The following is a 16,473-nucleotide window of genomic DNA, read 5'->3' on the forward strand; positions in this document are numbered from 1 at the left end:
ATAAGTACTAGTGTTCGCCAAAAAGCTGGTTAATCAAAGCGCTGTAGGCATTGAATTCCTGGGGCTTGATTTAGTGTGCTTGGGAAGAAGTATTGTCCGAATTTCTCCCTTTGTCCGAATTTATACGGATTGACCCTAGTAGTTGAGTGCAGAAGCTCAGAGACTGTACGAAAAGACAATATTTGTGTATATACCACAGTGTACATAGACGGTAGAGGACTGGACTACAGATACTGGTGGTGGGAACGATAACCTTTTGTTTAACTCTACAGATCTGGGAGAGGTTCGTCTACATAGGCGGTGAAGATATACAACAACAACATGGCCGCAAAAAACTGTTTTTGTTGGCGTCAAATAAATCACTTCAATAGCCTAAAATAGCTTTTTATTACATAATTTGTTAATCAGATCAGGAAAACACGCAAACTTACTTTGAATGTGTATACAAAAGAAAATCCACTTATCCTGATAAAGAACAGTTTACAGATACATTATAGATTGTGTACTTTGTCTCACGTAGATTTTTTCGCGCTCGATTTGCGCAGTGAAATACCATTTCCGGTTACTTCGTCTATTTCCGAGAATGATCGTGAATATTTTTTGTTGTTGTTTTTCATTTTCATTTTTCTGGAATGTCTTGTTAACGCAAAATAAAACAAAAAACGCTATTTTAAAATATGTTTATAAATACCAAATATAATGTCTTCCAAAAATGTCTCAGAAAAAATTATTCTTACTGTCTCCGTAAACACTCAAGGTATCTTTTCGGCCTAGACCGTCTAGTGAGGAACTTATTCTCGCATGAATATGTAAACAATAAAAACTATGTCGTAGCCGATGCTTAATCTTTTTATAACACTGTCATGTCATATAGTGATGTTCTGTATTTACAAGGCGGGCTTTTGAGATCTGCGAAGAACTACTTTTATTTGATATGAATTAAAGCGGGTATATACGATTTTTATATGTGCTGAATTGTAAAATATTGATACAAATATGTTATAATAACACACACTATGCAAGAAAAATGATACATTTAAGACGAATTTCATAAAATACAGCAAATACAAATTAGCGCCCCGAGCCGATTGTGACGAAGATAATTCGTAATTATTTTCCTACAATAACCGATGCATTCGTCTTTTTTGTAAGTGTTCATGTGTCGTATGAATCGATATCGCTGCAGAAATTTCAAATGAACCGTTAAACTAAATTTAGATTCACATCGTACATGCATGATATACATGCTGGCGAATTCGGCTGTACAGCCTTTTTCGATTTCAGAATTAAATATCTGGCTTATTTAGCATTTTTCGACACATGTTCTTCTTAACTTTTATTTTAGTTTATATTGAAATATATGTATAATAAGTTTTTTTACACATTTTATATTTATTACTAAATATTTGACAAGATCGTATATACCCGCTTTAAGTGGTAAATCGGAGTTTTTAGCATAGGTGCTTGCACCTATGCTTATGGTATATACCACATTTTGAAAATCCACATCGGTCGGTTACCCTTTATGAAGCCTTACCTGATCAAAAATCAGACGAAATATCAATTTAATTTAGTACATGGTAATTCTTACAATTTTTTTTTTGGAAACGTTTTTCTAACGTTTTCTTCCAAGAATATTGCTGACACCGTTTTTAGTGAATTTTTCTAAGACCGTTTTATGTCAAAAAATCTTCTTATAACATAAAACAAATTTCGTTCGTAAAACAATTCTGTTCTTGTTGATAGTGACCTCACACCTAATTTATATGGGATCCCAATTTCGATTTCCTTCGTTTACTGTTCTGTGAGAGGTCAAATGTTTACATAACTGAATTAATAAGGCCCTGGTTAAAGTATATGTTACATTTCATCGGTTAATTATAAATAGAAATTAAAACATATTCTCAGCAGGAAGTGGGGCATAAATCACTTTTATTCTTTGAAAATGTGTAAAAAATGGCGGAGTACGATGAATTTTTCTGATTTATGACATGGATTCTGACGTGCCTTTCTATGGATTTGATGAAGTAGAGTTTAAAAGTAATAGAGTTGTGTTAATTGAAGTGAAAATGATTTACTTTGAGCCAGAAATTTACGTTACGAGTAGAGGTAACGGTTTAAATGTGGCATCGGATTTAATGGATTAGCGCGAATTCTGGACGAGTGCTGTGTCTGTAAAATATTAAATGGAAAGCTGTAAATGTATCAAGTCGGAAAAGAAAACGGATGGTTGCATAATGGTATGCGTGAAATAATGTAATTCTACGTATTTATTTTCATAGTTATGTCATTTTGTAACCATTCACATTCGTCACTATTTGGAATTCCCGTTTCTAAAAATAGAGCATTTTGTTAACAAGGGGGGCGACTCGTGATGTCAGCAATCGTTAAGGCTACAATATACTTAATAATCGAGTCATGTACTTTCTAAACAAATCATCATATTTTCCTCACAGGCATGTTATACACTTTGTTCTGGTTTTATCGTTTGGAGATATTGATAGGGTAAGCATAGGTGTTCACTACTTAATCCCTGAAATAGGATAAAGTTGGAGATTAAAGTAAAAAATGGCACTGCAAAAGGTTACAATCCACTAGAAAACGGCCGAAAAAGGCGCAAAAACAGTCGATTTTGATTTGAGTCGAATTTGTTTTTGGTTTGAACATGACAAATCTTTTTTATTGCTTAAATCGATTCAGCTAAGAATGCCCGTCAAGAAAAGGCATGGTTATGGGGGTCTCTATGTGCAAATGTTGTATTTATTTTCGCTCAAAGTTGTCGCTTTTACATCGAAACATATAAGGAAACTATTTAGTATATTTTGACCTAAACATTTACTTCAGCAGCAACCTCCCTGTATCTTGCAACTATGCTTTCAGCGCCATCGGCGCTCTCGTTGGAATTTGGTTTTTGGCATCCAGCCAATCCGGATAGGCTCAGAACTTTGTATCATTACTTTGGCCTTGGGGCTACGCCACAGGCCAATAATGAAAATAGAACGGATACTTGCACCAATTCTGATTAGGAAGGAATGTAAATATTTCTAATTACACGAATTTTAATTTAAAACACTGTTTCTATTAATAATGAAATAGTTTAAGTGTGAACATTTATAATAATTTATTAATAAATGGAACTTACGATATAAGCACATAATAAATTCAAAACAATAGCATGGTGTAGGTCCAAGTGGGCAGAGTTGGACATAGGTTGGGCATGGAACTGCACCCCTTGGTAAGCTAAGCTGTAGCACTGGCCTGATAGTAATATATTATATGATTGTTGATATACATGTAATTGGACTAGGGCTAATCTCTTATCTGAAACCATACTGTGTCTTCAATTATCGACTTGTGATATATCCACAGATAATTAAATAGCCATAAACTCCATGACGCTAATGGCAGCTCTGTATGGACTAATACACAACATTGGTAACTGGTGTCAATTTGACTGGTAGTCATGGAGATTCTTGAAACATAAGAAACTAAGAAATCAATCATAATATCTATGTATATATTGTTTTCTAAGGCTATTAAAAACTGGACATTCGAGTAAGAAATGGAACTCATCTTCGAGAACGTTACGGTGCTTTATACATAAAAACCGCTTGAGAAGTTGAAATATTGGTAGTTATTGACCTTTTTTTATGCATTCTATACATAGATGGTGACGTCACTACGTTATTGTCAGTAAGACCGGTGTGACACAATGTTTTTTATGATATTACGCACAAAGTAAATTTATTGTTCGGCTAAGTATAGGTATTAACTTTTGATCGGCTAATACTATGTTTTAAGGTTTCGCATCTTATTGTATGAACCAAATGCCGTTGTGTCAAAATTATGTAGGAGCGACCTTCCGGGTTGTCAAAATCATGTAGGAGCGACTGACCTGGTTTGTAAAAATAATAAAGGGGCGATTGTGCTGGTTGTACAAATTATGTAGAAGCGAACGTCCGCCTTGTCAACATAAGCGTAAGAGCGATTGTCCGTGGTCCCGAGCAATTGTCCGGATACCCATTTCAGAGAAATGCCGAGCTGTTCATTTTTTATGAAATCAATCAATTTTACTAATAATTACAATCAATGCACAAAACTCTCCTCAATTTACAGTTTTATCTGAATATTTCAATACAACATACTGAATGGTGTTAGTAAATAATATTTTTACTAATACTATTCAAATCCATTTTTAAATGTCTTTTAATAATCTGTGTAAAAGGCAGTAATTTATTTGACTAAAATAGATCTATCAGCATAAGAAAGTTTACATAATTATTTTTTCACCAACACTCTGATTCTCCCATACTTTCTTAAGTTATGGAATATTATTGAAACAAGCCAAAATGGTATTTTTGATAATTTCAACATTTTTGGTTAGTTAGCTGTAGCCTTATTTGTTTATCAAATGGAATGTATTTGTCCCTTTTTTATAACGAGAAAAAGAAAAGGCCTGGGTTGTAATTTATTGTTTGTTAGGCCAGATTTTTTTAATAAAATGATTTTCTTTTTTTTCTCTTAGAGTCAAGGGTAGGAGGAGGGGGAAAAAAAGATGGGTGACCAAATATGCACTCATTTTAAAAATGTTATGATATGAAGTTCTTTTTACTAAGCAACCACAGTGATTTTTTTTTAAACATGTGGATGTGCAAAATGATCATAATCAGACTGTAGATCTTGATGTGCCGTTTTTAAATTAGTTTGAATTTTAAAAATATCTTAACTGGTTCAAAATTTATGCATTTTTTTCACTTATCCATAATAAAGTTTTTGGTATTTTTTTTGCTGAGCATTTTGGTCATAGTACCTTTGCGTTTTGCGGACTTCGTGCGTGGAACAAATTTTTTTTTTCATTTTGCTATCATTTGAATTTATTTTTTTGTTTGAATTGTCTCATTTGGTTGAAACTTGCCATCCCAATGTTTTTTTTTCACAAAAAATCCATATTTTGCATTAAAAATACTTTATCTCGACAAACAACAAATAAGCTATTGAGGTTTAAAAGAAACATTTAATAGTTTATTGTCCAGTAGAAATCAATACCGCAGACAAATATAAATAACATAATAAAACGCTTTTCAGGGGTTTTACTGGCCCAAAAAAGTTGTCGCCACTTTATCGCGGTGTCAAAACCGCCGGTAATTCCAACTTTATGAATAAGGACAATCATTTAAGGAACCTTACTACATTAATGAATAATGGCATTGACTATATTTTTATTACTTTGAGAAGTATGTTAATACAAAAATAACAATAAGTACCTTCATAAGTCTTAATAATCATTTTTTTAAATAAATAACATTTTTTCCACTCGATAAACCAGATAACCAACATAATATAATAATGTTAACAATAATGTAACAGTATGCTGCATAAATGTTTCAGAATTATTTATTAAAACCTAGAATCACACAAATAAACATCATCTGAAAGGGAAAATAAATCGAACATCAGAAAATAAAGCATCTCAATTCAAATTGTTAAACAGTTGCATTTTGCCATTTGGACATGATATACATCAACTTCTGTTTATCATCAAATTTCACAAATTCTAAAACAACACCTATAGTAAAAAGGTGTTCTGTTAATTAGCTGTTGTGGTTGATTTCCAGGTTCAATTAAATGAATATTTTTCACATCTATTTCTTGACAGAAAGGCCCAGGATAATTGCCACCATCCATTCTTGTTGTCTGAAATAACACAAAAAATATTTTTACAAACTATATACAACAAATCAACACATAAATATCACTATCTTTATATGTCCGAATTTTAACATATCCGAAATATAGTACATTGAGTGAAAGACCTACTTTTGATTTCAGAAATAGATGGTATCTTAATTAAAATATATCGTTCCCAAAACATTAAAATAATGGAACTGTTAAACAAAAATGCTCACAAATGCCTGTTGAATCAAGTTAACATGTGTTTTTGTCATGGTATTGATTAAAGAAATAGCATCCCTAATAATCGTTATAATAATTGATATCTTCGTGACAGTTTATCACAGGATAACATAATTGATAGTTAAATGTCATAAATGAGCCGTTAATCCGATAATAACCCCGATAAACTTGACTATTTTATGTGGACATTCATGGTTTGAAATCGTTTTTAAAAAAAATTGATTTTGCGAGTTTTGAACTTTTGGTACGAACCAGTTCGGAACAAAACCGAAGTTTCGTACCCATTGAAAATAACGAAAAACACATATTATATGCACAAATTCTTCACTACAACTGCATTAAACAACACATAGAATTTTATTCTCGAAAATATGACCGTATTTGTGCTTAAAATATGGAATGTTTAAAGTTGATAGTTCTTTTCTTATTGCTTTCATAATGATTTTTAGTCATTTTAATACTATCAATTTTATAAATTTGTAAAGAAATAATAAACTATTTACTAACAAATAGATTCCATTCAGGATTTCAATTTACGGTTGCATAATTATTGGGAAATTAGCAGACTTTGCTGATGAAAGCGTTGTACATAGCGTTCTTGAATAAACAATAATGGCCCCGTAGCTTTTGGTAAATTCCAGCACATGTACATGATGCATGATGTTCACGTATTAATGCGGGTAATTAAAACTGGGTTTATTATGATGATTTATAACTCATTTGAACTTTTTTCTAAAACCCGGCAAGCGTTTCGTGTTAAAAAGCCACCTCTTGGCATCCGAAAAATATCGAGATTTGTTGTTGGTTTCGTCAAAAATTGGAGTCGGCGGGTCCGAAAATCATTTTATTAAAAAATTCTGGCCTTACTAAGCCATTAAAACATACATGCGCATAATATCCATTTCTGACGAGTAACATCATCCTTGGCAAAACCGAACAGTCCCTTGTTTCCCTTTTCCGCATGTTCTTTGCACCCGAAAGCAACACACTGAACCATGACTACTAACAATTGTCATGCACAAAACACACAGAAAAAGCACACGTTTTAATAAAATTTGTATAAAAAGAATTATACTAACATAACACACTATTGAGTGTTAAAGTTGGCGTAAAGCGCGAAGTGTTCACGCTTCGATCCGTAATTACAATTGACGAGTTCCCGTGTCATGCGCATTGTGTAAAAGTGACGTCACAACCAAAATAGGTGGCGGAAATACCCGAGCGGTTTACGGAAATCAAGATCATCATTTGTTAGTATCATAATATGTTTTGCCATTGCTCTTGATGATCCCACTCGTTTTAGAATACAATGTATTCATAGTTTTAAAATAGCAATTTTCGTTATAAAATCGGCATTGGACCTTTAACAAAAATCCTTTCGACTTGAAGTGTTTGTACATACAAAACGAGAAACAGATAGTACTCGTAGTTGTTTTATTTTATCGCGCATCAGGTGCGTCTCACAGTTCGACCATTGGTTCCTTGTTATTAATAGCATTGAACACTAGTGGAAAGCTTAAGCACCTTTGATAGAGACCACTGTGCAATATAAAGCAAGTTTGTTGTATTCAAAGAGGATTTGTTCACGATACATGAATGATAAGCAAGCTTCAATGGTTATTCTTTACACTAAATAAAAGTCCATTATCGTCAATGCGCATGCGCATAGCGGTATACTCGTGTACATATTATACATAAAGAGTCCCGGAGACAATGTTTTATATTATGGAAAACAATCACAAGTATTATTATCATGATTATTATAATTATTATTATGTATTGTCCTAATTAGTAATGAAAAGGTATTAGACCGGACGGACTCGTATGTCATATAGGAAAGAACACACACTAGATGACTGAGTGAAATAGGGCATTTATTGCAAAATGCCATAAAGCAAGTTATTGAAAATATTACATGTTTTTCCTAAAATGACATAATGGGCGGTAAAACACGCCCTAAAATGACACAATGGGCGGTAAAACACGCCAAACATAATGGGCGGTAAAACACGCCATAAAACATGTATACAACAACATTTAATAACAAAAAGCCTTGACAGTTGTAATATTGATATAAGATGAAAAGTCAAAGTCATAGAGTAACACAATCGTATTAAAATATAACGGAACTATAAAAAAAACATATGGCGGAGAAGGGGTGGTGGTGGGTGTTAAAATTTAGTGTTGATACGCAACTGTGAAGGAGGAATTCCAAAACCAGTATGGCCAGGATAGATTTTCATTAGAGTACAAGAGCTCACGCGATTTTATATCTGGATATGATTGGACAATTAAAAATAGTAACTATTTACGCTTGGGTTACACCCCAGTAATTAAAAGCGTACAATGTCATAAAACTTTTTATGTGTGCATAAAAAGTTATTTATATATTGTCCTTATCAGTAATGAAAAGGTATTAGACCGTACGGATTCGTATGTCATATAGGAAAGAACAAACTCAAGATTACTGAGTGAAAAGGGGCATTTATTGCAAAATGCCATAAAGCATGTTTTTCCTTAAATAACATAATGGGCGGTAAAACACGCCACAAGGGGAACCGGAACGGAAACCCCGACGCCCTTATTTTTATTATTATTGCTATAGTCATATAAGCATTTGCATCTATCTTATTGTGCAAGTTTGAAGTACATTCAGTACTGAATTAAAGCAGCACATATCAAGCATTTTAGTTTTTGTTTGGTTTCATTGCTAAGAATGTGTTATTGACCAAAATGTGAAAATGCCAAGAAAAATAACAACAATAAAGTAACACAGTACACATAAATGAGTTCGAGTATTTTTAATATTTGTCATCACCGTGTCCATCACTCTCTACTATTTAGGACTTGATATGTTAACTAACACATTTCACATATCAACTGTTGGCTTAAGGTGTATAGATATTTAGGATAGCAAATACATGAAAATGTTATGAATGTATATCGAAAGTTCAGCAAGGAAATGTTGTACCTAATATTGACATTGTAAGTAGCAATACCACATTCATTTTACCCATCGATATACAAGAATATATATTACCAAGGAACTGTGTTGCATTGCCCTTTGGTCTTGAGCATTAAGTGAAGGATTTAGCACTTGATTTTGATACAGGTGTTCAATCCTTCTATACGACTGGCATATCACTTTTTTCACTAAACAATGACTGTTTAAGATAAAGATAAAGTCGTTAACGATATACACTATTTTGCATGTTTTTCTATAACAAAATGTCAGAAACATTCGCGATTAGCCATTATGTCTTGATAATATGAATACCAAGAGGAAGACGTAAGGGTTTAATTCGTCTCTCAGACGCATAAACTGGCGCTTTAACATTTACCAAAAAATCTTCAGATGAACACCATTTGTTAAAATCTCGATCATTCAAAACACTGACTTTGGAAACTTAAGCGTTTGCATATTTCACATCAGCTTTGTTTGGAAATTAATGTTTCAAACACACACATAACGGTAATCAAAACTAAATTGATACCATTAACTGAAATATTTCGATCAAGGATCTGTCAAATGGACAGAGAACAACTATGTGTAATTTGTAATACAGATTGTCACTCCAATTTTTCATATTTTACTTCCGTCCACATTTGCTTGACATCTTCAATTAATTTAACAATCAGCTTCTGTTTAGTTTGGTTTTCAAGTTCGGCGTATACGTTCCTTAGTCTGATACATTCCACTTCCATTTCCTTCAAAGTTTCAATGAATTTATCATTTTTGTCCAACATTCTGTACACCCTACACATACACTGTAAACACTCCATTATTATAAAAACATGTGGGGCCGTCTTAATGGTACGCTCGGACAAAGCATGCGCCTGACTGGCCGTTCGTAGGCAAGCTTGTAAGCGATTGCGTTTTTCTTGTACCTCTGCGAGATTCACTAGTCTTTTCATGTAGAAGAAACTTTTATCGTCCACTGTCCTCGTTATTTCGACACATTTCCGGAACGCCACTTCGGCATCTTGCCATTTTTCTTGATTTGAGTATATCTTTCCTCTCGTGTTGTACATCAATGACAATGCATCCATGTGTGGGACGGGATGTTTCTCAAGTATTTCAAAGGCTTCATCCACGTTATCGTGAGCCTCATCAAATCTTCTTAGAGTGTTATAGCTGTTCGCTACGTTGCTTAGAGAATACACGATCGAAAAATGAGCCGCGTTTGAGCGCCTCTTGACGTCGAGACCTCTTAGGAAGTATTCAAGCCCGGTCAATGTATCGCCTCGCTGGTCATGCAGTAGACCTATCTTGTCGAGTTCGTGGCCAACAGTAGGGTGGATTTTTCCGTGCAGTTGTTCGATGCGCTTGTAGCATCTGTTGTGGTATTTTTCTCCCATGTCAAATTGTCCTAGAGAAAAAACCCAGAAATAAAGTAACTGGAACACGAAATTGAAAACAACAAAAATGCTTTGTGTATTTTTGTGCAAAGTCTGGATTTTAGTGGTTACACATAATTGTGTCATTGTATCACATTTCTTTTGTACTCCACGTACATGCAATGGTGCTGCATGTTTAAACTATATGTGACATTTTGTTAGCGTTCTTATTTATTCAATACATACCCAAAAATACATATGATGCTCCAGTTAGACTTAATGTGTAAAGCATCACACTGGCATAGTTCTTGCCACGTGTTGCTGAAATGGCTAGGGACTTTTTGTAATACCTGAAAATATATACTATGTTCAACTACGATTTATATTGAACGAGACCAATAACCAGTAATGCAGTTTACGATGCAACAAATTATACAAATACATTATGTAAACTAAGCACTCCATATTTGAAGACGGTTTTACTAAATATGACACAAAACTTGCGTGATGCTGTCCACAATGTTTCCTTGCTTGTACACGTTCCGGCCTATTTTATGATACAGCGTTGCAAGTTTTAAGCTCGGTCCCTCCTTTTGCAGAACGCTGAGTGCTGCTTCATACTTCTCCATACCTTTTTGAAATTCACCCTGATAACATCATCATAACTTGTAAACACATTTCCAGGCGCAAAGGCAGTTTTTTTAATCAATTTTTAAGATAGTGTCTGTAAGCTTTTCAAAACAACATCCATACTCTTAACATTTGTTTAGAAACCGCTATTTTAATTTTCGAATGGTTATTCTTTCGTTTAAAAACAACAAAACAAAACAAAACACAAACAATAAATGGATGTTAATATGCACTCATGCACAAAAATTAGCCACATTTATCCACGCACCTTTGACTCCGTTTCCATGCTGCCTATCGCAAGATTTACACTTGCTTTGTCTATGTCCCGTTTGTACAAATCTGCGAGTTTCAAACATGCGTCGTAGAAAAGCTGACTGTCCTCTGAAATAAAAAGTTTCCCATACTTGTCCAAATGGGATAGTTGAACGTCGTGTTAACCATCACAGAGGATTGGGTTGATTTACTACTTTACTTCAAAAGAATGGTGATCATAAAATGCATTTTTTTTTAAATTTTAAGCACTGCGTTCATTTAAGAAAAAACCTAACAAAACAATACAATAAAGAAATGCTTGGAAAAAAAAACTGTTTAAGTGGTAATTCCTACCATTGTTATGAAAATAAATCTATAGAAATTAGGAAAAGAATAACTTACGTTGTTTTGTCTCGCTTTTGGATAAAAATAAACATGATCTTTCACAAAATGCAATATAAACTACACTCAATGTGGCATTTCAAACGACTTTTGCTTTTTGTCATTGCCCATCCATTTGCAACATTGAAAAATAAGTATCATTCACTTCTTTATACTGAGAAGTTTCCGATACTTGTCCTAATGGGAAAGTTGAACGCCTTGTTAACCATAACAAAGGATTGGGTTAATTTAAGAGTGTTATGTTTTGAGAAACTCGTGCTCATTTTTAGAACTAAATGTGTAACCGCACACCATAGAGCTGTTCACAACTGGTGAAGGTCGATTAAGACTTAGATCAATTGATGATAATAGCTTCAACATCCCAATAACTTGAACAAAAATGGCTGATAGATCAATAGCAAACATTGGACCCAAGTGGTGGAATGCTCTTCCAAATTACTTGAAATGCACACAGAGCGAATTTCAGTTTAAAACTAAACTTAAAACGCATTTGTTTTGCGTGTTCTGTGACAAAAGAGCTTTTTTTAGTTATAGAACTGTGTACAACGCAATTGATATTGTCAAACAATTGTTGCGCTACATAAGTGTATTTGTATTTGATTTACAACTTAACTTCACACGAATGCTGATCACAAAATGCAAAACACAAATTAAAATTTCTATCACTGCGTTTAATTAAACAAAAAAAAACCACTAACAAAACAATACAATAACGAACTGATTGGAAAGGAAATTGCTGAAGCGGTAATTCCCCACATTCTTATGAAAATAAATCCTTAGAAATTAGGACAGAAATAGCATACGTTATTGTTTTTTTCGTTTTTGGATAAAAATAAACATGAATTTGCGCTAAATACAATATAAACTACACTCAATGTTGCATTTCAAACACCTCTTGCCTTTTTCATCGCGCATCCATTTGAAGCATTGAAAAAGTATTATCATAATGGCTTGAAAAGATTTCTGTAAATGGTAGTGAAAAAAACGAGTTCAACATTTATAAAAAATGTAAAAACTGTTTACTCAATATAATTAGCCTATATCCTATACAGTATCATGCGTACTGTATAGAGGACATGTGTTTGTTTTCAGGGTATTAACGAGAACTTATTTCCTAAGAAAAGGTTAACAAAATAAATATCTTGAAAATCGCTTATCCGAGTAAAAATGTATAAATTTAATATGTGTTTTCGTAGAGAGGGTGATGTAACTTACAGTCTTCTATTTTTATTAGTCTTCTCTTTTTATTTCGCAATGTCAACGTAATTGATTTGAAATGGTGTCTGGAAACACAATGTCGGATAATTTAACGCTGATCTGATCGCAGAACCGGATTACAATTTTTTAGTATTAAAAAAAAACTGCGTTTTATCAACTTTACCAGCTGCAATCTTTGGCGGGCTTTATCAATACCATCCAGGCATTTATTTAGTATAGTCAACATGGTCCACGACGACTGAGGAAACCAAAAATAAGTGATAATTAACAGGAAAGGCAATAACTGATTTTAATGTTTTCGAATTCATAATTGAGTGCTAATAAGTAATTTTGACTTGCAACTGTTTTATTAGCATTTACACTTATTTATCTTTACTTCTTGATGGTGATCTGCTATGATAGCTAGTGAAACAATCAGCATAATTAATTAAATGAGAAATCAATAATTTATCATTTAGCATTTAATAAAATACGAATTCGCGCCCAACCACCATGATATGTCTATTTGACAAACACCTTACTCGCCAAATAGATCTGTATGAGTTCAGTACACGACTCCGCCATCTCTATAAAGAAATGATAGGTGTCCTCCTGGGTATTGTGAACTTCGTGTAGCAACTTGCTCAAGTTAACCTGTTCTACTGAGAACGCTTCCAAAGCTTTGACGAAATCGGCGCCTCCCATGTTCCTCGATATTTCCTTCATCACAGCTGAATAAATTTTGCAGTATCGTGTCCGAACACCTGCATTTTGTGAGAAAAATAATAATTGAATAATCAAATTGAATGTCCACAAATACACGCGTTTTGCGAATAAATCCACCATTAAAATCTCAGAAAAAAAGTGTTTAAAGCTAAAAATAATACGGAAAGCCTAGGATGATTTATATTGTTAACGAGAGTTATTACAAACAAAGATGGAGTTTAATATGTAGTTTAAAAAATATATAAGCAATCAAGAACTTTTACAAATAAAATAAAGTAGGAATTTAGATATACCCGGTTATAATAACAATTAATTTATGAGTATAAATTGGGACGTCATCGCATGATAATTATATGCATTTGTTGTACCGGGCAGGTCATTGATTATTATTTCCGCTTTCACAATCTCCCGTATAATGCCTTGGATGTCAAATCGTTTGCGGTCTGCATCGAAGTTGAGCATATGTCTGATTCTGATTGGCCTTATTGCTTTCCACTTTGCCATTGCACAGGAACCATAGTCTGAAACTGTTGAAACATCTTGATTTTGTTAAATAATATTAAAATAACAAGCAGTTAACATTCATAGCTGCTTCGCGACGTACAAAATCTAGCAAATGAGGTTTATTCTATTAAGAACACAGCCCTACCTAACATCTGTGCTGCCTGGTCTCCAGTGAACGTTCCAGGGATGTAGTTTAATGCAGCGAGGTTCTGTCGGAGCTTTTCATTCAAGCGGAGAACGAAGTGCTTGTAGATCCGATCTGAATATTACAACAATCTTCAATTAGTAGTTTTACGTATGGAACTCTTGTAACAAAATCGACTTCTTTACCGTTTTGAAGCGCTTGGACGGGTAGTTCATTAACATACACTGGACAATCAAACAGCTACCAACTTGTTGACTTCCTGTACCAGATTCAGTACACAGAGACTAAACATATCTAATGCTAAACTGCTGTACTAGATTCAGCACACATAATCTCAACACACCAACTTGAAGACGGCCTGCACCAGATTCAGTACAAACAGTATAACCATACCAACTTGTAGACTGCATGTATAAGATTCAGTATACAGAGCTTCAACATACCTACGTGCACATTGCCTGTACCAGATTCAGTACACAGAGTCTCAACATACCTACAATGTACGTGTACATTGCCTGTACCAGATTCAGTACACAGAGTCCCAATATGCCTAGTTGTAGACTGCCTGTACAGGATTCAGTATACAGACATACCTACGTTTAGACTGCTTGTACAGAATTCACTAAACAGATATGCCTACTTGTAGACTGCCGGTTACACATTAAGTACGCAGAGTGTCAACATACCTACTTGTAGACTGCCTGTATCAGATTCATTACAAAAAGTCTCAAGTCGACTCTCTAGCAAGAGTTCAACCATATCTTCCACAGTTATAAGATCTTTCTCTTGTTCAAGAGCCCCTGCTATGACGATAATAAGTAATGGAAGGCCTTCACTTAGGTCTAGAATGGCATTTTCGAACATTTCCAATGAAACGGTTGGAGCAACAGCTTTGAAGAGTGTTTTTGAATCATCTCGAGAAAGTGGCTTTAACTCATAGGCGAAATACGACGTGCGTAAAGATGGAAAATTAACCCGCGTGGTCGATGTTAAAACAACTTTGGTGTGGTCACATTTTTGAGTTAATTCGGAGCAAAGATGCAGAAACGTGTCACAATGACGACCCTCTATCACATCCTCGCATTATCAAACACTAGCACACACTCTGACAGGTTATTTATTAAATCGATGAGATGCACTATCCGGGATCTTTAACTAGAGAGTGGAAGTGGTTGAGAATGTAATGAAGCACAAATGACGCTGTAAATATCTTCAACATGGTGTACTGTTTTCAGGTTTATAATTTGATGATATTTCACTTTCGGTTTTAATACTTCGTGGATGAAACTTGATTTTCCGACAGCTCTTAATCCAAATAATCCAAGAAGTTTATAATGTGGCAAATGATCCCTAAAAGTTTTGATCTCTTCCTTTCGTCCTACAAATTCTAATTCCTGAAAGCCACTATCCATTTAAATTTGTAAGTTGTTTACCAAAGAACTAGGAAGTTAAATAAAGGAAAGGGAGATAACTATTTTAGAATACTGTTGTGAACTTTACGAGGCAAATATAGATCGCAAAAAGCGCTATACCCCTAATATGCGTTATAAAATACGGATACATTGTTGGTATAAAAAAAAAATTGAGTAAGAGGCATAATAACAGAAGAAAAACAACAAAATAAGCTACTGCTTGTATGGTTTAATTTGAATACCTAAACAGGGGGGGGGGGGGGGGCATGCGTATACGGAGCTTACCGGCTTTAAGTGAGGTTAGCTGGAAGTTACTTCCAAGATGGCGTCGTTTTTGTGTTATTAGTGAAGGATTAGTGGATATTTTCATCCGGTAAGCCACTTTGTATTTATATTTATTTGATATGAATATGCCCTTTCGACTCTACGGTTTTTATGCCTCCCTTGTTTTTTTTGTTTCAAGATCGTAGACGTCGGGAAAAAAGTTATTGAAGGAAAACCGTCAACACATCTGTTGTCTACTTACGGGACGTTCGAGAAATTGGATGTACAAATATCATTTTCTCTTATAATACACAGTATTGATACACTTAAACAGTAAATAATAACTAAAATGGCGATATTCTAAACATAAATAGGTAAAATTGTTGATTCAAACACTTTTTTAACAAAAAGACAGATTAAAACCATCACGGAAACATGCATAAATTTTATGCATTACGAAGGTCTTAAAAATCAGTGAAAACTTTATAAATAAAATGAATCGACATTGAAGCAAAAAAAAATACTTCTTACCTTTGTTCCATCTCTATCATGTTATGCATTTTTTTTATCTGTTACGAAAGTTGAGATAGATTGATTAATAGTTGTTGTAATAAAAAAATAAAACACCTATATATAAAACAAAATGGTATGTATTTACTCTTTTTGACGAAGACTGGAAATGTATTTTTT

At 33.9% G+C, this 16,473-nt stretch overlaps 1 protein-coding gene across 1 annotated transcript; it reads right to left on the reverse strand.

The window, feature by feature from the left end:
* Positions 1–8,699: 8,699 nt before the first annotated feature.
* Positions 8,700–15,573, reverse strand: LOC127873501 (uncharacterized). Its single transcript, XM_052417385.1, has 8 exons — positions 14,794–15,573; positions 14,108–14,221; positions 13,827–13,985; positions 13,275–13,496; positions 11,150–11,262; positions 10,756–10,898; positions 10,498–10,601; positions 8,700–10,283 (listed from the first exon to the last, which is right to left on the reverse strand). The coding sequence occupies exons 1-8, from the start codon at positions 14,969–14,971 to the stop codon at positions 9,484–9,486; spliced, it is 1,833 nt and encodes a 610-aa protein (XP_052273345.1). The 5' UTR covers positions 14,972–15,573; the 3' UTR covers positions 8,700–9,483.
* Positions 15,574–16,473: the final 900 nt, after the last annotated feature.

Source organism: Dreissena polymorpha, chromosome 3 (genome assembly GCF_020536995.1).
Source record: "Dreissena polymorpha isolate Duluth1 chromosome 3, UMN_Dpol_1.0, whole genome shotgun sequence".
NCBI lineage: Eukaryota > Metazoa > Mollusca > Bivalvia > Myida > Dreissenidae > Dreissena > Dreissena polymorpha.